General features: G+C 45.7%; 1 protein-coding gene across 3 annotated transcripts in view; it reads right to left on the bottom strand.

Annotated features, from left to right (window-relative positions):
• The window catches only part of UBR2 (ubiquitin protein ligase E3 component n-recognin 2), a 1,804,160-nt gene that overhangs the window by 644,347 nt on the left and 1,132,237 nt on the right, over positions 1-27,576 (bottom strand). For all 3 annotated transcript variants that reach the window (XM_086927821.1, XM_086927820.1, XM_086927822.1), the window contains one exon: positions 20,513-20,712. In XM_086927821.1, the coding sequence (XP_086783947.1) occupies positions 20,513-20,712 (200 nt within the window). The remainder of the gene's footprint in view (positions 1-20,512; positions 20,713-27,576) is intronic.

Genomic DNA, 27,576 nt, shown 5'->3' on the forward strand with positions numbered 1-27,576 from the left:
ACCTAGGCGGCTATGCGAATTGTCAAACGGATTATTTTATTAATTATTTTTGATTAATGCACACAGATTCTCTGACTCTGGGAGAAAAAAAAAGTTCACCAATATACAAAATCATAAATACTGAATGAGCCTGTTGTGGTATCTTGGTGTTGTCACAGCTGGAATCTGGAACACGGGATGTCCCAGATTCCAGTGGAGACAGTTATCTCAAATAAAGACTTATAATAATCAGTATATCCTGAAAGACCTTACTTTATTTCACTGGCGACGATTGGCGAAAACGGAGCGTCAAAGCCTGGAGTCCTGCAGAGTGCAGATCGTGGAATCCATTCTTCTTAAGCATCAATTCATGCTGAGGGGTAATTCGGAGTGTACCTTCTGTTTCCTAAACACTCCTCGTGAAAACCCCGCGTTAAAGCATAAAACGGTGAGAGACTTTGGCAATTTTCTTCTTTTTCCCATTATCGACATTTTCTATACCCAATGCGCATGCGCGAAGACGCATGACGTCATCACGCTATTACGGGGCGGCCATTTTGAATTGGGAAGTAAGAATTTCTCTATATTAAAACGTGGCGGCCATTTTGAATTGGGAAAAACGTCATGCAACGTCGCGGCCATTTTGGATTAATAAAAAAACGGTAATCAGCGCGACAATCGGCATTTATGAAGAAAAATGGTTAAAACTTTGGCAATTTGTTTCTTTCTACTCAAATATCAAAATTTACTGTGAAAACTTTACAAAAACGTGCCAAATTATTTCTTTTTGATTGAACTAAAAGAATTTTGTTTAAAAAAAAAAAGTCATTGAACATTGATTTTAAACGATCTTTATGAACTATACACATTTTTATTGCCAAGTTTATTTTATTTACTCAATACTGTTTGCTAGTTTTACTCCCCGCTCAAACTTGTGGTCAAATTTTCTTGCAAACTTTTGTGTATATTTTCAAACGCACATTTGGAGAGTCTAACTGCACCTGCTGCTTTTCTACCTTCACCTGGGGAACCAATATTGGAATGGAAACGTTGGAAGGAAGGATTCTTTGCTTATCTGGAAGCTATTGGTGGTGATGACTATACAGACAAACGAAAACTTGCTATTTTGAAACATTGTCTGGGTGCAGAAGGAAGAGACATTTTGAAGCATCTTCTACCAATTAGTAATCAAACCGATGATGACGTGGATGTGTTTCTAGAAGCTATCAAACAAATGGACAAACGTTATATAAAAAAAAAATGAAGTTGTGTCACGTCACAAATTTCTCAGTAGGGGTCAGCTCATCAACGAGTCTATTGATTCATTCATGAACGATTTGAGAATTCTAGCATCAAAATGTAACTATTCTACATTTCAAGATCAAATGCTTCGAGATCAAATGGTGCATAAAGTGGCTGATGTCAAACTTCAAGCTAAGGTATTAGATGCAGAGGATTTAACTCTTGACAAAGCTTTGGATATAGCTCATAAATTTGAAGACATGAAGTTGGGTTTGAAAGAATTAGCTGAACAAAATGTGTCTGAAGTAAATGCAATAAAAAAAAGCAACGCTGATGAATCTAATGCTAGTAAAGCAAAGTACAAAAGTCAGTTTTCTCAATCAAAAGATTATATATGTTTTAAATGTGGAATTCCAGGTCATTTATCAAATGACAAAAAGTGTCCTGCTATAGGTCAAGTTTGTAGATACTGTAGATTAAAAGGACTTTACACCAGAATGTGCAGAAACAAGAACAGATTTAAGAACACAAATTCTGATCGAAGAAGTGGAAACGATGAAAGCATAAGAGAAGTCAATTGTGATGATGATGAATATCTTTTGACTGTGTATGAAAGTAATACTGATCCTAAAGATGCACCTTACTGTACTGTGAAAATTGGTGGCATTGATGTAAAGATAATGGTTGATTCTGGAGCTAGGCATACTCTCATTGGGGAAGAGTGGTTAAAAGAGTTTTCTAACATTTCTAACATTTCTTTATCACCTCCCGATATTAGATTAGTTGGTTATGGAAAAAAAAACATTGATGTTTTAGGATTTTTTGTCACTACTTTAAATTTTAAAGGCAAAACAATTACTTCTAAAGTTTATGTGGCGAAGGATGGTTTATGTCTTTTAGGTTGGCCTCAACAAAGAGAGTTAATGATTAAGTTGGATCCTAATCATCCTGACCAAGTGTTAGGGTATTCTGATCTAATTTTACATATAGAGAGTGATCCAGCTGCAGAATGGGGGAAAAAGGTTTCCTAGTGTATTTTCGTCATCTAAACTGGGTTTACTAAAAAATGTTGTACATAAAATCATTCTCAAGCAAAATGTAATTCCCAAAGTTCATAAAGTGAGGAATGTCCCTTTACATCTTAGAGAAGCTGTTAAGTCTGAACTTCAAAGACTATGTGACTTAGATATCATAGAGGAGATAGAATCTTCAGAATGGCTACCTCCAGTGGTAGTCGCTCACAAATCCAATGGCAAAGTTAGGTTATGTGTCGATTTAAGGGATCTGAACAACTGCGTGTGGGTTGATAGGACATCCATTACCCAACATTAATGAGATGTTTACTAAATTAAAAGGTGCATCCATTTTTTCGACCCTTGACTTATCTAAGGCCTACCATCAGATTGCTTTGCATCAAGAAAGTAAACATCTCACTTCTTTTATTACGTCTGAAGGTGCTTTTAGATATAAAAGAATGCCCTTCGGCTTAATATCTGCATCATCTGTTTTTCAAAGAGTCATGCACAATTTATTCAAGAATATCAAAAATGAGGAGGAGCTTCGCGGGCAAGCAAGATGGCCGCGTAAGCTCGGAGCTCCGGAGACCCTCCGACTCTCCGCATAAATCCTGACAGAAATCCTGATCCACGGCGGTGGAATATTGTTGGTGAACGGTTGTTGAGACGGGACCCGCAGTCCGATTCAAAATCCGACACTCCTTGACGGAGTTGCATCGTGCTGAAGATCCGTGCCAGGGACGGGCTATTGTCTCTGTGGTGGCTGACGACGACGACACCGCAACGTATGAACGAAATGCTGTGTGAGTGACTGCTACGCTGGCCCTACGGAGCACGCGAAGTTGCAAGGTGGTCTGTCACTGAAAAACTATCGGTGGCTGCTACACTTTGCGATTGCTTTGCATAGCCGGAGTGGCCTTGGTGTACCACCCTTTGTTCAGTTCCTGGCCCCATCATGGCGGGCAGGGGCGAGCCAGACAGGACGGCGAATCGAGTTAGTAGGAAGACTACTCATTCCCAGTCGAATAAGATTGATCGCTATGCTCAGCAAAAGAGTTCACCGGGTGCGGCTGCCCGGCCAAAAGACTCTCATCGGGAGGGATCGCCAGACATGTCGGACCCGACACTTCGGGATGTTATGGGCGCCATAGCAGGCATCAAGACGGAGATGCAAAAACAGCATGAGGTCCTGACACAAAGTTGACACTCTGGCGATCGAACTTAACCTGATCAGAGCTGATCTGGGCAAAACTAATGACAGGGTTAAATCGCTGGATATTAAAACTGCGAGCCTCACAACGGATGTCTCGGACCTGCAGACAGAAGTCCTGGACTTGAGGTCGGCCAACGAACTCTTCTCGAGGCGACTGGAAGATTTTGAGGGACGTGCCAGGCGGCAGAATCATCGGTGTACCGGAAGGGGCAGAGGAATCGGCCACTGATCTCTTCGTAGAAGACTTGGTGCAAACTCATCTGGCCCCTGCGGGCCTCAGCCGTTTCTTTTCAGTGGAGCGGGCCCATAGACTGCCGGTGGGACGTCCCAAACTGGGCGCCACGCCGAGACCCATTATAGCACGGCTGTTCAATTTCAGAGATCGGGACGCTATCCTGCAAGCCTCGAGACGGAACGGGCCCCTCAAGTTTCAGAATGCGGACATCAACTTTTACCCGGACTTCACTCGGGCGGTTCAGCGGCAGCGTCAAAGTTTCGCGGGGGTGAAGAGGCGTCTTAGAGACCTTGGGATGAAGATGAAGTACTCAATGATGTTCCCTGCGAAACTACGCATAGAACATGACAGCCGTGCTGTATTTTTTGACCTGCCTGAAGTGGTGGGTGAATGGTTGGACACTTTGCCGCATAGACACGAAGAACGAGAGGAACACTCGGAAGGCGCCTCAGGAGGCCCTGAGCAACAAGAGTAGAACTCACTTTCATAACTTTGTCGGACGGTGGCCCTGTTGACAACGACCAATGTCATACTGCTGCACTTTACGATGTATATCCTTCTTCTCGTTATGGAGGGTGGCGGGGGGGCCTGTGTGATCTCCTTTCTCCTCTAGAGTCTTTTTGTAGAGTAGTTAATGGGGCGACAGGCACACTGCTGGTTGGGGGGGCTTCTTAGTCTGATGCATGGGTGCAGGGTGGGGGGGAGGTATGATTGTTGGTTCTGTGTTTTTTCCTTCTTTCTCTTTTCCTTTTTCAAGGCAATGCAAAGACTGCTATATTTCTGTTTGTGTAACTATGAGGCCTGCCGGGAGCGGCAGGGGCCCACGATTTGATGATGGGGGGTAGGAAACTAAAAGTGCTGTGTTGGAATGTTAATGGTTTGGGTGATCGCATTAAGAGAGGGGTGGTTTTCTGCTACAAGAGACACACTTGGTGGGAAATACGTGCCAAGCACTCAACAGGAAGGGATTCAAGATGGTGGCACATTCAGGGTTCTCCTCGGGTTCCCGGGGGGCGGGGATCATGGTGCGCGCGTCTCTCCCACTTGAGATTAACTCTAGCGTTGTTGATGAGAGGGGGCGGTACGTTGCTGTCTCGGGGAGATGGGAGGGACGGTCTCTGGTTCTGGTTTCGGTTTACGTCCGCCCTGGGCTGCAAAACAACACGTTTCAGGATCTTGGAGGCGCCATCTTGGGCCTACCCGAGGGGCTCCTTATTGTGGGGGGCGATTTCAACTCGGTCTGCTCGGGGACTTTAGATAGACATCCACCCAGAGATCTCCGAAGTTCGCAATCCTGGCTACCCGATTTCCTGGACACGATGGGACTGATTGACTGCTGGAGGCTTATGCATCCTACCCAGAGTCAATACTCATTCCATTCAGGGGCACATGGTAGTCTTTCCAGAATTGACTATGTGCTGGCTCTAGCGGCCCACGCGTCTGCAGTTTCTGAGGCCCGATTGCTGGCGAGGGGCATTTCAGGCCATTCCCCGGTCTGGGTGTCCTTCGACTTCGATATTGTGGTAACTGAACGGGTGGTCGCGGTCAATCCATGGTATTTCCGCAGCCCGAAGACGCGTGGACTCATGGCCAAGGCTATTGAGCTTTATTTCTCTGAGAACGCGGGGTCGGTTGCATCGGCAGTCACCCTGTGGGAGGCATTTAAGACGGTCTTGAGGGGAGAGGCGTTCTCCCTTATTGCTGACGTTCGGAGACGCAAAGATGTGGCTGTGGTGCGTATCGAAGCTGAGATTAAAGATCAGGACTCCCAACTGGAAGTCGGCCCGACACCGGAACTACTCCATGTTCTATCGCTTAAACAGTCAGAATATCGAGATACTGTCTCTGACGCTGCCAAGGTCATGGGTAGAGAGCAACAGGGTAGGATCTACGATGTCGGGGATAAGGCGGGCAAGCTCATCGCTTGGCTGGACAAAAAGGAAAGAGCTAACCGGGTGGTTCCAGAAGTGTTGGGGGAGGACGGATTGACTGTCACCGATCCGAGTGCAATTGTCGAGACGTTCGCAGACTACTTTGAGGCCATTTACACCTCGGTCTCTGACCAGTCTGAGACCGATTCCGGGGAGCTTTTGGCGGAGGTGGACCTTCCGTGTCTGTCGGAGGCGGACCGGGATGACTTGGATAGGGAAATTTCCGCTGACGAGATAGCCCTCGCCATTCGCTCCCTTAGGTCTGGCAAGGCACCCGGCCCAAATGGTATACCAGTGGAACTCTATAAGATCAAACCCGATGTCATCTCCCCGCCCCTGCGGAACATGTTTCTGGAGGCGCGGGAGAAGGGCATGCTTCCCCACGACCAGAGACTGGCCACCATCGTGGTCATTCATAAGGAAGGGAAACCCAGAGACCCGTGCCGATCGTATCGTCCCATTTCTCTGTTGAATGCTGAGCCTAAGATTCTGGCTAAATTGCTGGCCAACCGTTTGATTGGCGCGATTGGCGACTTAGTGCACCCGGACCAGTCGGGCTTTATTCCACACCGCAACACTGCCCTTAACCTTCGGAGACTCCATGGAGCCCTAGCTAGGGCCCACACGCTTAGGGAGCCAGCCACCCTGGCGTCATTGGATGCCACGATGGCGTTTGACTCCCTTGAATGGGACTACCTGTGGGCAGTGTTAGCGAAGTTCGGATTTGGTTCGGAATTCGTAGGGTGAGTCAAGCTTCTGTACGCCAGCCCGCTGGCCAACGTAACGGTTAATTGTCGTGTGTCCGCGTCCTTTGCTCTCCACAGAGGCACTAGGCAGGGTTGCCGCCTGTCGCCCCTGTTGTTTGCATTGGCACTTGAACCGTTGGCCGCGTGGCTACGGCACCACCCAGATATAAACGGAATACGTTGGTCCCCTGGGTTGGAGGACCGAGTGTCGCATTATGCTGATGGCATCTTGCTGTATCTCACCTCTCCTTGTAAGTCGCTTATTGTGGTGTGTGATGCGCTTCGTCTCTTCGGACGGCATTCTGGCCTGGTTATTAATTGGTCGAAGTCGCACCTGTACGTGCTGAGAGGGGGGACACCTCAACTTCCAAGGGACTGTGGCATACAGATCGCGAGGCAGGGATTTAAATACTTGGGGATCTACATCTCAACGGACCCCAAGATACGTTACATGAATAATTTGCTTCCCCCCCTCGTCCGTCTCCGACGTGACGTAGAGGGCTGGCGTAGACTCCCGCTCTCCCTTCTTGGGCGAGCGGTATTACTTAAAATGATGTCCCTGCCCAGGTTCCTGTATGCTCTACAAAATACTCAAGATCCGGTCCCAGCCAGTTACTTTAGGGAGATCGAGGGCTTGCAACGTGCCTTGCTCTGGGATAGCAGGCCACGCATAGCAATTACGAAGCTTACGCTCCCGTGGTATGACGGGGGTATAGCATTGCCTGACATCCGGAGATATTATTGGGCCTCCCAGTTGGCAGCCCTTAATCATGGCCTCTACGGTCCAGCAGAAAGCCCAGGCTATGCCATGGATTGGTGGCTCCTGGATGACGGGAAATACCAAAGGGCGTTGTACTCGAGATCTCTGGATGGTTGAATGTCGGGGCCAACGAAGACAGCGGTGCACATATGGAGGGCGATTACAAAGTCACAGGGGTGGAAGGGTAGGCTCACGATGGCAACCCCTCTCTACGATTCTGAAATACTGGGTAAACTGTGGCACACTAAGGGATTCGACAAGTGGGACATGATAGGCATATCCAAGGTGGAAGACATGATAGTGAGAGGGGAGATAAAATCTTTTGCTTTACTACAGACGGAGTTCCAGCTGGGCGGAACAGAATATTTCCGGTACGCCCAGCTGCGTCATGCACTTCTGGCAGTTATGCCGGAGGGCGAGAAAATCCCTGAATATTTCCCCTTGGAAGATAGGGTGTTAGACGGCCATATGCCTGATAGCGCTATTTCCCTAATCTATAAAAAACTGATTAATGTCCGCACTGACCTCCTCCTGGGGGTGAGAGACCAGTGGGTGTGAGATGGGATAGAGCTCGACGACGAAGACTGGCAATGTGCGGTGTCCTCCCCCAAGGAAGTTGCTATTCCTGCCAGGCTGCGTCTGGTACAATTAAAAATTCTACACAGAGTTTATGTTACGGGTCCCAGATTAATACACATGGGTTATTCAGTGGATGGCCTCTGTAGGCGTGGCTGTGGTGCTCTAGCCACCTTTATGCACATTATCTGGGAATGTAGTGCAATAGCCTCCTACTGAAAGCGGATACACATGATTATGAGTGAGGTGACCGGGGTGGAAGTTCAGGCGGAGGCCCGGCGCTGCCTCCTGAATGTCTGGGGCCCAACGGATTATAACAATGCACAAACCCAATGGGTTACCCTGGGAAATATGGTCGCAAAACGGGACATTGCACAGATGTGGGGTGGGGTAACAGCCCCAAAGGTGGAACAGTGGAAGGCCAACATGGATTGGTGTATGTTCCGAGAGAAGACGGTGTATGTGGCCAGGGGTAAACCCAAAAAATGGCAGAAGATATGGGGGGCCTGGAATGAGTATAGGTGTGACATTTGCATACCGCCTGACATCGCCCCACTGGAGGAACGTTTGACCCCATAATCTATAACTCCAACACGAGTTCTGGTTGCATAGCTATCCTGTGTTTCCCCTCCCCCTATGGTTCTACATATGGGTACTGTTTTTGATTGTAATTGTGGTTATTGGGCCTTGCCGACTCCAAGATCGGGCTCTGTTGCACAACTGTTTTAATTGCCTTACTTCTTAGCACTAGTTCTGGTGCTTTCCTTTCTTGTACATGTTACTCGTTATAAAAAACAGAAAATCACAACCTTGATACGTTCTGGTAACTCGCTCCTTGTACACTGGCCTTCTGGTTAATGATATGCTGCCTAGCCTCCGGGATGTATGGCTAAATAGCTGTGTGCACTGATTTGAAAATAAAGGTTTTAAAAAATTTTTTTAAAAAAAGAATATCAAAAGTTAGCTATATTTTCAAGAAGATATCTTAATTTTTGCTGCCAATACATCTGAGCACACAGATATTTTACACAAGGTTCTTTGTATTTTACAAGACAATGGTTTAACACTTACCAAGGAGAAATGTAAATTTGGGGTTTCATCAGTTGATTATTTGGGCCATTCAATTGACAAAAATGGCATTTCTCCAAAGCAAAATTTGATTAGGGCCATTGAATCTGCTCCTGATCCTGAGAACAAGGATCAGCTTAGATCCTTTTTAGGACTTGCAGAATATTATGCGAAATGTATACCTTTGTTTTCTGACAAGACAGTACATATGAGAAATCTCATGAAAAAAAATTCATCATTTTTGTGGGATGATAACTTTATAAAAGAATTTGGTGAACTGAAAAAGTGTATTTCTGCTGCTCCTGCATTAGCTACATTTAACACTGCGTATAGTTCTATAATTGTATCAGATGCTAGTAATGTAGGCATAGGGGCGGTGTTGATGCAAGATCAAAAAGGTCATTTGGGTAACATTGGTTTTGCATCCAGACCATTAAGGGGAGCAGAATTTAAATATTCCACATTGGAAAAGGAAACACTTTCATGCTGGTGGGGATTGCACGATGGCAATATAAGTTGCAAGATTTTCATTTTAAAATTGAATATCTTCCGGGGATAAAAAATATTTTGGCAGATTGTTTATCAAGATTACCAGTCCCTGATGACAATGTGGTTGAAGAAGATGATGATTTGGATAATGTGATTTCAATATGTGAGGTGTCTAAAGGTTGTATTCAGGAAAAAGAGTGGAGATTGTCTTGTGATAATGATTTAATCTTGAAGAAAGTGACTGAATATGTAAAATCATCTTGGCCTAGGAAGGCTGAATTGTCAGATGATATTCTTCCTTTCTTTCAGGTTGCACATGAGTTATCTCTGAAAAATGAACTTTTAGTTAGGGGGTTACAATTAATAGTACCATGTAATTTGCAACAAGACATTTTAGAAATGGCTCATGAAGGGCATACAGGAATGACATGTATGAAAAGGAAAATCAGGAGTGAATTTTGGTGGCCAGCCATGGATAAAGCAATAGAACGTAAAGTTAGAGATTGCATGGAGTGTTGCCTAAGTGATAAATCCAGAAAACTGTTACTCATGAGCATCCACCAGTGTCAAGGCCTTATCGTGCTTGGCAATCCATTTCATTGGATATTGCAGGTCCCTTGTGATTAAACAAGAATTCGGTCTATGCCATCATTCTTGTTGATCAGATGTCCCAGTGGCCTGAAGTAAAAATTGCACCTAACGTAACTTCTAAGGTAGTTCTACAATTTTTAAACGAAATTTTTGAAAAAGAAGGTTTTCCTGAGTCCATCACAAGTGATAATGTGGTACAATTTGTTTCTTTGGAAATAAAATAATTTTTTCAACGTCATGGGATTATTCACAAACGTGCATCGGTTTATTACCCACAAAGTAATGGTATTGTCGAAAGGTGGATTAGGGTATTTAAAGAAGGTTTACAATTGGCAACGTCTCATGGGAAGGATTGTAAACAAACTTTGAGTGAAATATTGTGGTGCTACAGAAATACTCCTAGAAGTATGAATGATCTAACTCCTTTTGAAAGAATGAGAGGTAGGAAATGTATTTCCAACATGTATCAATCTTGGATGAAAGACCTATTTCTTGAAGAAAAGGATAAGAGGGGTAGAGTTGTTCAGAGTGGAAATGTGAAAAACTCTCTTATCAATGTCAATGACTGGGTTAGAGTAAAAAAAGGTAGGTTTGTTAAATCCGGTGAATCTAAGTTTTCAAATCCTTTGAAAGTTCTTCGAGTTGCGCGTCAGGTTGTGGAATTATCTGATGGTAATGTGTGGAATATGTCCAAAATTGTCAAAGTTCCACAATGGTTATGGCCTGATGTAAAATCTGAGGATTCTGTTTCTCACAAGTTCTCCAGATCTGTCAATAACAGTAGGAATTGGAGAAAGTTCACCAATACATGTGATGGTTCTTCATCCGATCAACTTGTGCAAAGATATTGTCAACGTCCTGCATGGTTCAAGGATTATTATGTGGATTATTGATCTCCGTCTGTTTATTTTTGATGTTGTGTAATTTCTTTTCCTAAACATTTCATGTTTTTTATTAGTTTATATTTGGTTATACTGTTCTCTTATTTTGTTAACATTGTTGGATTGCTACGAAGGGGAATGTGTGGTATCTTGGTGTTGTCACAGCTGGAATCTGGAACACGGGATGTCCCAGATTCCAGTGGAGACAGTTAGACCCAGGATTTTACCTAACAGCATCTTAACAAGCTATCTCAAATAAAGACTTATAATAATCAGTATATCCTGGAAGACCTTACTTTATTTCACCTGTGTACAGTTAACCTTGGCCGCGATGTGGAAATTTCAGCGAGAAAGGTGCACATTCAGCAAATAAATTGATGCAGGGATTAAAAAACAAATTGAGGGGTTTGATGAACATCACCTCCCCAGACCTGTCCGTCTTCCACGGATTCCAGTGATTAATTAGTTTGTTTAGATACTCAATTAGTCCAGTGAAGCAGAAAGAGAAATGCAGGAGTCTTTGTGGGAGATAAGAACACTGGGAAAAAAATGCTCAAGAGTTTTGCAGGCTTCTAAAACAAGCGAGGGACAGAGCTAGGCGCTTGGTAGGCGCTGTGCTTTATGAGCCATGAGGGTGAGATGGAGGAAAGACTGATGCTGCGCGCGTGCACGCGCTCGTGAACGCATGCTTGAGGCCAGGAAAAGCCTATGGTGGCACTTTTAAAAGCGACTTACTCAATGTCTCCAAGAGACAGCGCATCTTGCGCTGTCTCTTTCAAGACCTAAAAAGCAGTGTTCTTGCACGTCGATACGAGGTGCCATGCGGTTCTGCACCGATTCCATTCCGTTCCAGAAGTGATGAACAGAGTCCCATATAGGCACCACCCATGCGAGTTGAAGCCAGTTTCTTTCATACACATGCCTGTGCCCTTAGACCAGAGCCCTGCCCTACAGGGGACTGTAACAACCAGTATGTAGATTCTGTAGGAAACTGCACCTTTTTAGGTAAAGTCTAAAGGCACTGAGAATGCGATGCTCTGCGAGGCATGCTGTAATCCCTCTGTGGGTTTTAAAAATGCCCCCACTTTATGACTGGTTGCTTTGTCAGCTTTTCCAAATTGCAATACTTTTGTTGACCACAACGCCGCTGCCGGATGCGGAGTCTACCAATGCCACCTACCTACGTGCAGGGTTACTGCTAAGAAAAAATTCTCCAGATCCAGTCTGCACCTGGGGGTAATTCTAAGGTAAGGAATCTATAACGAACTGTCTCTTTCAGATATAGAACAAACAGTAATACATCCACCAGTTTGGCCTGCAATGGGTCAATATATGGTGTTTTACCTCCCTGTGCTCAAAGAGAGAGCTGGCCTGTCTGGAAATGTGTGTGTACTGAAAACAATGTGTACTGGAGGTAGCCATGGTTCAGGTACACATATACTACCTAGTATCACTTAGTAAATTGAGAGACAGTACAACTGTACATTTCCTGGTAACTTGCAATGGTGTCAAATGCATTTAGAAAAAAAATAAACTATCACCGAGTCTAGCAAAATTAATCAGGCGTCTTCGGCTTACTTTGGGAGTGTTGGAACGTGAGGATCCAAATAAATCGTTTCCAGCTGTAGGCATGTCACATACAAATCATCGACATCTTGCGTTTAAGTTTAAATAGCTAAATTTAAGCCAACAAACCCTTCAAAATTACATGAATTAAAGTACTTGGTGCGTGACTCCCCAGCATATGTTTGACTGCTCCCCAGGGAGCCACGGCGCACACATTGGGAACCACTGTGCTAGAGTAACATCACAGACTTTGTAGAGGAAGGTCGATAGCAATAAACTGTCAACACCTAATCTCCATGCATGCAGGTGAAGGGTGCGGAGGTTCGGGTGCAGAACCCTGGCCCTGCTCCTGTGACAGAAGATCCCCCCAAGACGGCAGCCTGATGAAGGACCCATGGTCATGCTCAAGAGCACGGGACATCAGATTCTCCGTGTCCAATCCAGAGCCACAAGAATGAATTGAGCGAAGTCGTTTCTGATCTTCTGAGCAGGAGCGGTATTGGCAGAAAGGCAAACAGGAGGCCGGTGCTCCACTCGAGACAAAAAGAGTCTCCAGGCAAGTCGCCTTGAAAACTTTTGCGCCTTCTCAGCGGTGGCAAACAACCTTGGCGAAAAGAGCCCTTGCACCACTTCCGGGTGGAGACACTATTTGTCTGCCAGATGCTGCACCATCAGGGAAATGCAATGATGTTCCAGCCATATTCAGATGCACAGAGCCCGTTGACATAGGGGCCACAACCCCACTCCACCCTGTTTGTTGCAGTACCACATGGTGGTTGTGTTGTCTGTGAACACCTGCACTTGCACCAACCTACCTTTGACTGAAGGAAGAAAGGTTTTTAATGCAAAGTGAATCGCCTGAAGTTCTAACAGGTTTATGTGAAGCTCGTACTCCGGTGAAGACCAGAGTCCATTGATCTCCACCTCTCACAGATGGCCACAACAGTCCAGAAGTGACGCATCTGTTATTACAGTCAACTTAAGTTGGGGAAGGGAGAGGAGTCTGTCAATGACCCCACTCCTGGTTCGTTAGCCACCGCTTCAGGTCTTTTGTAGTTCCCTCTGACATCTGGACCATGTTAGAGAGATTCCCCGGATGCTCTGCCGGCAGGAGGCCATGAGGCCCAACCGCCTCAGAGTCAGTCTCACCAAATGAAGGCTAAAACATTAGTATCAAAGTCTGAATATCCTGGACTCCCTGCTCAAGACGATAGGCCCAAAACTGTGTTCAGAACAGCTCTGATGAAAGAGAGCATCGGATAGGGAGTCAGGTGTGACTTCTGCAAGTTGATAGCAAACCTCCACGATTGCACGAGGTTCACCGTAATCGGACGACAGGTGACAACTGCCTGGGACGAGCCCCCATTCAGCAACCAGTTGTTGAGGTAGGGGAATACTGAAATCCCAACCTCCGCTGATGAGCTCCAATCACGGCCATCACTTTGGTGAACACCCGAGGGGTGTTGGTAAGGCCGATAAGTAGAACAGCAAACTGAAGTGCTTGTGACCCATCGTGACCGGCAGGACAGGGATGTGGAAATAAGCATGTTGCAAGTCCAATGCAATCATCCAGTTTACCGGATCTAGGGCAGACAAAACTTTAGCGAGCGTCAGCATTTTAAATTCCTCCTTCTTGAAGAGGAGGTTGAGAAGACGCAGATGTAGGATAAGGCGAAGGCCCCCAACCTTCTTTGGCATCAGAGAGTAGCGGGAATATCAACCACAACTTACTTCTGATGCAGCGAACCTCTCAATTGCTCCCTTGGCCAAGAGAGCCTGCACTTCTTGATGGAGAAAGGAGAGATGGCCCTCCGTAAGCCGATTGTAAGTGGGTGGTATGGGTGGTGGAGCTGTCATAAAGGAGAGGGAGCAGCCACTTTGAACGGTCTGTTGTTTCCAATGGTGTGATGTTACTGACCACCAGTGGGGGGAGGTGATGGTGTATGCTGTCTGCTCCCACTGAGTGCCCATGATGGTCTGAGGGACGACTAAAGAGGCTTGGTGGCAGTGGCTGCCGAGGGAAAGAGGGGCGGGGGGTTTGACCTGACAGCTGGCCACCTGTCCCATGTTGTCTATAGAACCAACAACCTCTGCCACGAAAAGGCTGCAAAGTCTTCTGGCTGCTGTAGCTGCAAGGGTATGGGTGCAGAGACACCATCCATACGCAAAAAGGGGTGGAAGGCAAATTCGGGTTGACGAGGAGCTATAGACAAGCCCAAGGACCAGGCCTTAGCCCTGCTGTCCTTGGTAGGCGGTGTTCGCCGGCCAGAGTGCCAGGTTGGTGGAGAACAGTCTCTTGGATTTCGTATCTGGAGGAGTGGTAGGGCACGCACCAGGGTGAATGCGTGATGAGGAGGCTTGGACCACCAAGCTCTCCTGGGTGGTGTGCAGGGTCAGGAAACTGGGATCCCCAGAAGAGGGGTGATGGCAAAACATCGTCCTAATCACGGGAGCCCCTGAGCAGGGCTTGGACCAGGCCCTAAGTAGGATGTCTGTAATCACGTCATTGAACTGGAGTAAAGATTCTTAGGGGGTGAACCCCAGCTGAAGCACCTCTGCCAAGAAGTTAGTCTTGAATGCCACTAAGGGTAGGTTATGGTCAAGGACCTCAGACGCCCTGCACACCACCATAGCAAAAGAGGCTCCCTCCTCCATAGACACAGTAGGAGAGGAAACCAGGCCAGTGACAGGTCAGGTGTCCAACCCACTGTCCTCGCCCAGATCCTGATAGCAGTTGTCCTCCTCAACTGGATCTTGCCCATAGGGGTGCAAAGACCCCTTCCAAATTTTCCCCTCACCAGGTCTATCCATCAATTAAAGAACTGGTTCTGTCCTGGTAAGGATGTCCTCGCCGTACGACATGTTGGACAACTCTCATCGGCTCCCTGTCGGAGTCGGGAATGATTATGGGGATGTCTGCAGCGTCAGTATTGGGACAGTTCCCAAGCAAGGTCTCGGTCTCACTGGCAGCACTGCTCTGGATCCAGCTAGGGATCTTTGTTGATCAACTGGTGCAGAGGGCGAAACCGCCAGCGTGGTCCTGGTAGGGGCCCCTCCCATGCCCATGGGGCCCAGAGGTACTCCAGAGGGGCTGAGCCGCCAAAGATGAGGAACATTACCTTATAAAATAACTTTAGCAGCAGGGGGTTGCTCCTGGAAAATCTTGAAAGTGCAAAGTGGACCCAGATTCAGGACCCGACTATTCACGAGGCCTGGGGTTCCGAAGCTCCCTCTTTTCGTTGGATGACTGATGGACGCAAGGAAGCCGAAAAGTGTTTCACCGTCTTCGAATTCTTGGTTCTGTGGGACTTGCCAGCCTTCCTTGACGACTTCAAGTGTGATGAGAAATGTCAGGAGGGGCTCTGCGAACAGTCCTGGGTCTACCATGAGAATAGGATCTCGAGATCTTGAAGTCGACCGACATTGGGCAACAAGGAGCTTGAGGGATTGCTCCCCCAGCACCTTTGGGTGCATGGCACAGCAGTTCTCACATGCCTTGGAGAGTTGTGTTCAGGCTCCAGGCACCATAAACAAACCACATGCGACTAAAACTTGTCTATGACAGGCTCCACATGGTTTGAAACCTGTCCAATTTCTTGGGTGATATCCTCACACCAGGCGATGAAATCTCACAAAAAAGGTCATCAAGAAGTCAAAAAAGGCCAGACAATAAGAGACTGAGGGGTAGCCCAATCTGAATCAGCACTATCTGGCAAGAAAAAGTAAGAACTGACGTCAGCGCACAGAGGTGGTGCCTATATAGATACTGCGCAAATCACTCCGGACACAAATGACACCAATGTGGAGCCAAACACGGTCACCTACGGGCGCTAGGGTACTGCTCAAAAACTTGCTGGATCCAGTCTGACACCTGGGGATATTCAAAGGTAAGGAATCTACGGCTAAGTGTCTATCCGATAAAGTTAGGAACTAGTTCTGGATTCATACACCAAGAAGCTAAAAAAAGGTAGTAATGTCAGCGTGCCTGGGTGGCACTTTTGTAGCTCTAGCAGTCACTTTCAGGGTGGAGAGGACTTGACACAGAGCCGCATGACGCCACTTACTGGCACACAGGAGCTAAAATTCTACCCGATCCAGTACGGCGCATGGGGATATTCTAGAGGTGTGCAATCTGCAATTAAAATGAATTCCTCAGAAACTGTGTATGCTCGACTGTGGTGAAAAGATATACCTAGGGTTCTCTCCACTGTTGAATAATGCTCCGTGCCATCTCAGATTGTAGATGCCAGGCACCAGCTGCTTAGTTTGTCCACACTGGTATCTCACCAGGTTGTTTTTGATCAGGAAAATGCCCGGACGCTCCAACCAACTTCATCGGCAGGGAGGCTCCTGGCACAGGACCAAGGACCCCACTCCATCATGCTTGTTGTAATACTACATGGCAGTTGAGTTGTCCATGGGAACTTGCACCAGCATCCCCTTGATGAACGTCAGTAAGGCCTTCTGAACCAGACGAATGGCCTGACACTCTGTCAGATTGAAATGGAGCCTGGCTCCCACCGGAGACCATCCTCCAGATGGCCCCTGAATCCAGTAGTGAAATGCCAGTTACCACCATGAGCTCTTGGGATGGAAGAGAGAGGGGCCTGACGCTGGACCAATTAAGTTTGAGCAGTCAGTAATGGAATGTCAGATTCCAGAGGAGTCTAGGGGAATAAAATAGAGTTCATCTTGCTGGTCGAAGCCTGAATCACCAGGCTCTCTGCGATACAGTGTTAGTGAGAAAATCAGGATTGTCAGGCACCGGTATGTGATGCCTGGACACCTACCTAGTTTCGGGAAGCAAGAACAGGGCTTTGACTAACTGCATCAGTCAGGGCCTCATGTCAGATGCAGCTGCTCCAGGCTGTACCATATCTGTAAGAACATCAGTCTTGGTCTCAAACTGAAGGCAGTCACAATTCCAGGACTATAGCTGCCTTTCAGGGCACTACTGCAAAGGATGTGTTTTTGTGTTGGCAGCTCATTTGGGGAGTCCAAGGCTGTATCAGGGGAGGTATCAAGCCCTCTGGTTTCTTGTAAATTCACGCAAAATCTGTCAATGTAATAATAAGGGGGTACATCACTATTCCCCTCCTCATCCTCTCCCTCTGGAGGTGTACCTTGTTCAGAGTCAGAGCCAAAGAAAACAATGGAGCCTATGCTTGTGTGTTTACATGGTATAGGCACTGGAGTCAGGCTGTATGATGACCGGTTACACTATAGTAATTTTGAAGTGCAACATCAATAGATATCGGGTTGAAGTCAGTTCAGTGTAAGGCACCAGTATCATCACCTGCTGCAACAGTGGAGTTGGTACTGCTGTAGATGAAGAACGGCCAGTGAAGGCCCCATGCCTGAGTAGATGTAGATACATCAGATCTCAGATCTGAAAAGAGTCCTAAGGTAACAGATGGCACTGCAGATGGAATCAACCTGGAGGAACCGGACAGAAGGCCCTACGTTTCCCTGGGCCCCAAAGGCCGGAAGTGTGCAGAAAATCTGCACACGGACCTCCTTGAAGACCTCGATCTGCTGTGGCACTGCTGATGAGCCAAGAAAAAATTGGAATGCACCCAGATCAGTTGGGGAGTCGTCTCTGTGACTGTGGACCTCAAGGGAGACAGACTGCCACTTGCGGTTCTCTTTGTATACAGAGTGGTGGGATGTAGTCAATTTCGGCTTTGCATTTTTGTGCTTCTGCTGGGTTTTTTGGACTTACTGGAAGACTTTGACCGCTTAGTGAAACACTTGCAGGAATGGCGCCAGGAGTGGGACCAAGTCTGTGCCTGTGATCTGCAGCAGGACTTATGCAAGGGCTGTGGCTACTACTTATTGTGCTTCTGGAACCTGGATCATCTTCTGGTGCATGAGTATATACTTATCACTCAGCTTTGAATCATGTCCTCAGCCATAACATCATAGACACACCTCCTGCAGATCTGTGACAGACATCTATTTTCTATAGACACAACATGGTTTGAAACCTCTAGTTTGAGGAGAGGACATCATTCCCTGGCACACTGGATTTTGTTTTAGGAGTTGCCTGAAGGCTGAAAAATGTGTGACCGGATCTCTGGATCCCATCAGAAAGCGCAGGAAGAACGGAACTGATGTCAGAGTGTCGGTGGCACTTCTATGTGCCTTCAGTCTGTCACTTCTGGTCTTGCATGGAGCCAGTGTCTGGCCACCTAGCAAGGCACAGGAATACTACAGGAAAAAGTTTCAGAACCTGTCTGTGGCCTGGGTGTATTCTAAGGTGAGGAATCTGTGGTTAGAACTAGCCATCAGAAGGCAGAAGCAGTAGACATATTCTGATGGTCTTTATCCCGCGGCCCTTCCCCAGATTCTCCAGTCATCAGCAGCTCCTTGATGTTTCTGTCTGCTCTTGACTCATTTGGGGCATCAGCTTTTCAGAGATGTCAATACACAATTAAAGCAGATCCAGCTTCACTACCTCAGAACCTAGGATCACGGGGCCTTTGTGCCTTTGTGCTTTGGTCAGACAATGCATAAAGTACAAATGTATTTTTAATAAAGGCTGGGATAGACCATTGAATCTAGTAATACATGTAATACATATAAACATTATTATTATTATTATTATTATTATTAAATTAAATGTATAGGGCGCGCAGCTACCCGGAGGTTTCCCGGCGCCATTAGTTCCATCTGGGGCACAGATGTCAGGGGTAGCTGGCCAGGGAACAACAAATCACGAGATCTCTCTCATCAATAGAAAATAAATGTGCACGCAGAGTAGCAGGGACAAAAAAATATATACAGAGGGTCACACATCTTGAGAGCAACATATAAGGGAGAAGGGCGCAACACATACTTCCAAGTGAGACGTTGGGGGCCACTGTTATAATGTATACACTTTTTCCCTTAAGTCCTTGTCCACAAAAACCATGAAAGCAGTAGTGTGAAGTGACAACCATATAGCACCTTGACAGAGGTTGGTCTCATCTCAGACAATGCTGCAGATTCCCTCCCGCTGCAGAATCTGCTCGGATTCCTTACAAAATATTTTCATTAGTTAGCCTGCTGCATTCTTTGACACATAAGACTACTCCACATGCAAATTTGTTTTTGGAAAGGCTCCAGCATCCTTGTGTCCTTGCACCGAGAGCCATGATAAGTCATTTGGCAAAGACTGTGATTGCAGCACGTGGTGACAAAAGTTGATTACCTTGCATCATTGACACAATGAAACAGAAACTTCAGGACAATTGTCCCAAAGAAGTAATAACAATGGGCAGTGTGCCATTTGGTAAGATTTTTGCTGATATCTACTCAATGTATTGTTTGAGTAAGTTTTAGTGTCAAGAACGCCCAGCAGTGATCCAACTTAGAATACTTCACCGCTCATACATAACGGAGACAGTTTGGGCAAAAATAGGGGCTAAACCTGACGATAGATGTGGAAGGGTGTGCAAGCAATGTTTTACCACACCTTGTGGACTTGCCCCAAGGTACGCCCCCTCTGGGAGGGAGCCACAATGTATATGTTCACTGCAGTAGGAAAATAAATAATTCTAACCCCACAATTCGGACTACTAAACATTTGGTTGGCCACGGACTGAACGGAAATCGAACAACAGTTCACTACATTGGGGTACGAATGGTGAAGAGAGAGGTGGCATAGGGTTGAGGGACAAAACCCTGCCTCGTGACACCTTGTGGGGCAAAGAAATGGACCGGTGTATGCTGGCAGAGACGGAGGTCTATAAGGCAAGGAGGTGCCCTAAGAAATGGGATAGGAAGTGGTCCCAATGGAACAAACATAGGGGAGATATATGTGTGTCACCCATGGTAGAAATGGAAATGCGCAGACAGGAGAGATTGATGGTAGATGTGTCTTGAAGGCTATTGACTGCTGTTGACTTGTAATTTCTTGATGACATTATGCAATGTGTTGTTCAATCATGTACTGTACTACTGTGATTTTCCTCAATAACCAATAAAAAAAAAAAAAGAAGAACACCCAGCAGTCTTTAAAATGAAACAAAATGTAACATAACATATGTGTTTTAAAAAAATGACCTAAATGTTTATTTGTATTTTTTTTAGTATAGAGGTTGTGACTTAAATGATGTATGTAATATTGGGAAGTTTGTATCAGAATACCTAACACAAATGGTACATTATTAGAAAAATCCCCATAAAATAAAATTTTAAAAACATGAATTTCAACTGCCCACTGGGGCTCTTCTTACCGGGATCCTGAATAACTTTACTTCTGTTCTTAGACATCACAGTTGATCTCTGAACAAATGCTGCTAAAACCATAGCCTTGTTGTCTGCGTTATATTCTTGTTCTTCTTGACATAAAATACAGGTTGCCAGTTGCCTCTGTTCAGTGACTTTAGTCTGCTGAGGACCCAAAGCTATGAAGGTTGTATCTGGAACAGTAGGGCTAAAAGTAAAAGGCACAATAGTGAGATAATCACTGACATGAATTTATGTATAATATCCAATATATTATTTAATCTACCACAAAGAATAGCAACATTTTGAAGTTTGGCTTTAATTAAAAGAATTGTAAATATATGCATTATTTACATTCAGTTTTGTTCGGTACAGAATGTGGAAAAGTTAAGATATTATTTGAAAGTTAACAAATGATAATAAAGCAAGAAAATGACAGTTTCTAGCTGACAATGCCTATCAGAGATGGAGCTGGTTTTGATTATGCAAGTAGAGCCAGCTATCTTTTACTTGAAAGGATCCTCAAATGCACCTTCTTAGGACAGACGCCCCCCTCCATGGTTCTAGGAAGCTGCGCCTAACTGCTGTTGCAAATTTCTGAGGACCGACCTTTTTTCTTTCTTCCAGCAACTATGACAACCACACAAGCCCTTTGGTGGTTCTCCATGTCCTTTTGGCTTCTGGTGATATCTGGGGTGTGTTCCCAGTTCCATGGGATAACCAAAGTGGTCCCCCAACTCCTACTTTGAGGGAGTACGACTTTTGCCACCTCAACAGGCACTATCCGGGATCAGCCAGTAGTTGCAAAATTATTTCAGTTAAGTGACACAGATCATTAAAATTGTACCCCTTTTGATGGGTTGGCTTTCTGTCCCTATTCAGTAAATATCGGTTGAGGTCACAATAGTGGGGACTTTGATCTTCATCACAAGTGCGACATGGAAAGCTGGAAGACATACCTGCCAGCAATGGAGGAGGACTGTACCTGTCAGGAAGAGATACGTGATCTACTGGAAGACATGCACAAGGCCCAGCAGACTGGAAATGTATGCACAAAGACAGGTCAATAAAATGAATCTGCTTAGGAGCCGCAAAGTCTTCAAAATCCACTTAACCAGAAGAACAAGTTGCTTACTTTCGGTAACACTTATTATGGTACAGTCACTATCGAACTGCTGATTCCTCATCTTAGAATATTCTCCAGTCGAAATTAATGTATCTGGTTGCCACATGCAAATTTTAGAAAGTTGTCACACTGTTGCCCAAGATTTCAAGTGGCAATTTCCAGAAATTGACAATGAGACAGCTTCTGCCTGCATGGGGAGATGTGTCGGGAACAGAGAAGGGGAAGCACTGGCCAAACTGTGTTTCCATGGACGTGTAGTCCACAGGTAGCCCACAGGTGTGGGCTACAGAGCTACACAAACCAAGAAAGGGGCTCTGCCATCTTGAGAGTGGGCCGAATAGAGTACTCTGAAAACGCTACATGACACATTTCACAGGTAGTTGTCATCAGGTGGGAGAGATCCTGATACTCCACTGGCTAGTGGGCGCAACTTCCCTTAAGGTTCTTTCTGAGCATGAAATGGACCCCCTGGCACCCTGAACGCAGATCTCGCTTGACTGGAAAAAGAGGACTGAAAAAGGACTGTCTTGCTGACCCTAGAACAAGCAAAGAAGAGGCTGCAGGGAAATAGAACTGCATCTGCTGCTGCTTTGGCTTGTGAAGGAAAGGAATGTGCCTGCTGAGCCCTGCTCGTAGAGACGTCCTCTTCCAAGCCCACTCAATAAAGAGAGAGAAGCCCCATGTACCAAAAGTACAGGGCGTTACTAATATTTAGCTGTGTTTTAGCGCCGGGACACTCCAGGGAGTAGCTGTGCGCTTTATAAATATGTGTTAACATAACATAAATATCCTTTTGTAACCAAATAAAATAATTGTTCAACCAATCATCTCAAATGTACCAGAAAACATTCATATCAATCATACAAAAAACATATGCCTAAATTTGCAATGCCACGAGACAACCACTGACTAATAATGGTATGCCACCTATATTTTATTTAAAAAATGTTAGAACCATTGAAAAATTGTTAATCTTACAGGATTCATAAATCTTCATATTACCAAAAACATATAACATTATACAATTTCATGTATTTCATAGACTGCATATCAATTAGTCAAAAGGGAAATGCAAAAATTCTTCAAGTATCAAAAACAATTATTATATCACATATATGGATCCTACAAATAGTACATAAACTATATTCATGTGTTAAAAACAATTATAAATATAGTCTAACAGAAGGATAAAACAAATGAAGAGAGACAGACAGCAAATACAACAGTACACTTATTAGTGGTTCGTAGACTAACCCAGGTGAAAAAAACCTCAAATGCCAGACGTGTATGCATCCAAGTGTTTTTATCACAATGGCTGGTTGGTACCCTGGATTTCATTTATCCCAGGCATCGACGTGTTCGAAGAATAATGACCATCTTTATCAAGACATACATAATGTGCCTCTCCTTTTAACATCTTGGAGGTTGGTACTTCACAGGGAAAATGAGCAGTGCTGTAAGAGACTGGCTTAGTATATGGTGCCCCCTTAGATAACTGTAGCACCCTGCACTAATCCAGACAACCCTTATGGTAATTTTAGTGGTCTTAGACAAACTTAGAAAGCTTTCTAAGTGTAGCTGTGTAACATAGATTGTTTTACCAGAACTAAATCTTATTGATATAGATTAAGTGAAAAAGAACCACACAGTATATTTATAAATATAGGTATTTATTACAAGACACTCACTAGCGAGGGGGGCGTGGCCTGACCAAGCACCAAGATGGTGGCTTAATCTTATAGCTCCTGAGTGGCCGCGCTGGAAAAACTGCCTAGCTCTGCCTCATTGCTGAGATCCCCCAGACTCGGAACACCCCCCTGTGGAGGGCGCGGTGGCCATAATGGCAATGCTACGTAACAGCTTCAGGGCCATAGACAAGCATTTCGACGGTCTGGCGACTCATCTTGAAACCATGCACGGCCGCCTGGAACAACATGTGATGATGTCAGCATGAACGGAAAGTGAAGGAGGCGACCCGCGCGTGATAGAAATACAAAGGAGCAAGTTTACAACCATCTGTATAGACTAAATCAATACAGAGGTGTATTCAACATCTAGCCGGCCTGATTAAGACGGACCGACAATACGATTCAGGAACAGACCAGGACTCCATGCGGAGCTAGGTCTGCAAGAGGCTGTCCCATATATATATACCGTCCTGATGAAGACCCGCCCCTGATGTGTGAAAACACCGCATCGCCCCCCCTAGGGTCGAAACGTCGACGCAATCCTCTCCTTTGGCGTGGACAAACTATTCAAAATCCTGTAGGATCCAAGATTTAATTGATGTGTCTACAGGATGATTGTATATGTATAGTTGTTTAACCCAAAAGTTTATGAAGTAACACATTTTACTTGTTGTTTTTAGTATTACTCTAGCACAAAGTTTTCGTGCCACATATGTTTTAAATGGTTGTTAGAGACAGTGATTGAAGTATTTTGTTTTCACATGTGAAAGTATTTGAGTAAAATTTGCTTTCATTTTTCTTTTTGGTCAGTGTGTTTTGTTTGTGAATGTATTAGTACACCTGTCTTGATATCCTGGTTAGGTACGAGACTGAAGAGAGGAAACATTGAAATACTAAAACAGTGGGTATTTCTTTCCGACAGAACCATTATTACTTTGTTTATTGGAACAACATGTGGTCTGCATTGACACAGCAGAAAAGCGGATCTCTGACGTGGAGGATACGCTTTCGGCCATGGCCAAGCACCAAGATCACATTGAGCGCCTCTTAAAAACGACGGCATCCAAGGCAGAATACATCGAGGCAACATCGCGCAGCAAAAACCTCCGGATAGCTGGCGTGGCCAAATCCACCAACACAGGCCATATGGATGCATACGTGGAGCAGAGCTTGTAGAACTGTTCAGAAGGGACTGTTTCTCCACGACATTCGCGGTCGGTCGAGTCCACAGGCGCTTGCCCCCAGATCTGGCCCCAGTGCCCCTACACGCCTCATTATAGCATGACTGCTTAACTATCGTGACAGGGACGCTGTACTGCGCAAAGCCAGAGAAGTGGAGAATCTATAGTTCCAGGGGATTTTGCTGTCGTTCTATCAGGACTTTACACCAGTAGTTCTGGAAACCTGATGCAAATTTCAAGACATTAAACGAGCTCTGAAAGGAGCAAACATTCATTATGCCATGCTGTACCCAGCGCGCATTCGAGTTCAAGTCGACAGTAAAATCCACATTTTTAAAACACCCACAGAAGCTGCAGACTTCTGAAAACACCACAAATTAAGCACGAACACACCCCCTGGGAAATAACTCTTCACTCTTCAATACTATGTATAAAGACAGAACAGTGAACTTTAAACCTACGCGAAAGTAGCCATTGTGCTTCTACTCATCGCCGTTTAGGGATTGCTGGGATGGTATATCCTTTATTTGCCTAAATTTTTTGTTCCTCCTCTTTTCAATTGCAGTTACATATAATTTACACATGACTGATGTTGACCTAAGTGGCCCACACTGGGCGCTGCCTCCCCTCTAGGAGATCTCCTACTTTGTTGATTGTGGGATATTGGGATTCACCGGATACAGGTTGGGTGGTTATCCGATATGAGAGGGGGTGGTGGGATGTTTTATGGGTTGTTTATATTATGCAGGACATTAACACACGCACAGGCTGGCTTCCTAGCACCACACACATAGATGTTTTTATTTTCAAGCTATCACATCTGCTGTAGCGAGATCGAGTGGGGGGAGGGGGTGGGGGTGGGGTGGGAGGCCCTATTGCTGCGATGCATGACGGGAATGTGAGGGGTCTGTTGAACCCTTGCAAGGGGAGACAGGTCTTAGTCTATCTAGCCAGGCACAAAATACATATAGTCCTGCTACAGGAAACCCACTACGCTCCACTCTCCGACAATCGTTTTGCGGCAACTTGGGGCACAAATAGATTTCTTTCCAGTTGCAGTACCTATTCTCGCGGAGTCTGTATCCTGATCCACAAAGCATTACCCTTTACAACCCACATAGTAATCAAGGAGCCTGAGGGGAGATATTTATTAGTGGCGGGGAGTTTGGGAGCGAAGCGGATACTCATAATTAATGTCTACGCCCCTAACGTAGATGTGACCATCTTCTTCACCAACATATCCACACACATCTCTGGCATTCCTGTCAACTCCATCATATTAGGAGGTGATTTCAACCTCACCCTGCAACCCACTTCTGACACTTCAGGCGCAGGCCACATCACCAAACCACATTCCTTATAGGAGCTTGAGGCCCTGCTGCGGACCCAATTGTTGGCTGATGCTTTTTGGCACCAACACCCCATTGACACAAACTTCTCCTTTTACTAAGCACCACATGGTACGTGGTCTTGTATAGACCACTGGTACTTAACCCCGTATCTCTTGATTAATATACAGTCAACAGACTACTTACCCTGCACGTTCTCAAACCACTCACCGGTACTGTTATCCTTGACCTTACCCAGTATAGCACACCCATACAGATGATGGCGTTTTCCAACTGATGCTCTACTTGACACTGTCTTCAAAAGTGAGATACGAGAAGCGATCATCAAATATTTCCAGATCAACTCAGAATTACAAGGACTTGTCTCTCGTGGGACCGCTTTCCGGGGAAAATATGCACAAGCTTGGGTATATGGGGAAGGGGAGAGACCGGGATGGACCCTGGCCAGACTACTTGGTCCCCAACAACAGACCGCGTACATCACTCTACTGCAATTAGACAATGCCACTCATGTCACTCAAGGCGCGTATATCCTCTCGATCTTTTTGCTCTACAACACTCGCTTATACACTACATACTCCCCACCAATCAACACTACCCTTTCAGACTACTTAGCAGAGGTGGCAATGGTGTGGATTGAAGAAGGCCAGCAGCAATTTCTGGCCTCGCCTATTAGCGCCGATGAGGTATCCCAAGCCATAGAAAATCTGGATGGCTTCCGTGCCCCCGGCACGAACGGACTTACGGGCATATGTTATAAAAAGTATGAAGCCACACTAGTCCCGCATCACCTGGAGGTCTATGGGGGAAGCACTGGACTCAGGGGTGTTCCCTCGCACTATTCGCAAAACTATAATATCCCTGCTACTTAAACCAGGCAAATCGCCTGATAGGGGTGCCCTCTATAGGCCCCAGTCTCTGTTCAATCAAGACTATAAGATATTGGCTAAAAAGCTCGTGACGCGGATATCGCTTATAATTGATCAAATCATCTCCCCCCTTCAGAGGGGTTTTGTTCAAAATCGATCGATCTCCGTAGATTTGCGTACGACATTTGCAGTCATTAACCAAATTGACCCTGACCTCTCTGTAGCTGTGATATTGTTGGATGCCGAAAAGGCGTTTGAATCCCTGGAGTGGCCTTTCTTCTACGCAATGCACAACAAATTGGGCTTCCTTCGTAATTTCTGTACTCTCGACTGCCTCCTTTACACTAACCTTGTGGCGTGGCTCTGTGTTAATGGAGAACTCACAGATCAATTCCCCTTGTCGTGAGGCACCAGGCAGGGATGTCCACTTTTGCCCCTTCTACTCATCATTGCAATGGACGCTCTGGTTCAACATATCTTCAATGGCGCCATCTCCAGCAGGGACTTCGTTTCCATCTGGGACCCCTCCTGGCCTCTCTATATGCAGAGACATTCTCTTATTTGTACGCAAGCCTGTTACAAATCTCTCTCCAATAATTCGAGAGGTGATCCGGTTTGGAGTCTTTTCTGGTCTCATTATCAACTGGACCAAATCGGAGGTCTTCCCCTTGACGGATGCTACCCTCCCTTTCACGTTGGACTTCCCCTTGCAGTGGTGAGATGACCTCCCTAGATATCGTGGCATTTTGCTATACCATACAGTATCAGAAGTCATCCGCCTCTATTATGGCTCAGCCATAGATCGTCTATCGACACAGATCGATTGCTGGATAATGCTCCCGCTATCGATGTCCAGTAG

The sequence above is a fragment of the Lissotriton vulgaris genome, chromosome 6, assembly GCF_964263255.1.
Source record: "Lissotriton vulgaris chromosome 6, aLisVul1.2, whole genome shotgun sequence".
Taxonomy (NCBI): Eukaryota; Metazoa; Chordata; class Amphibia; order Caudata; family Salamandridae; genus Lissotriton; species Lissotriton vulgaris.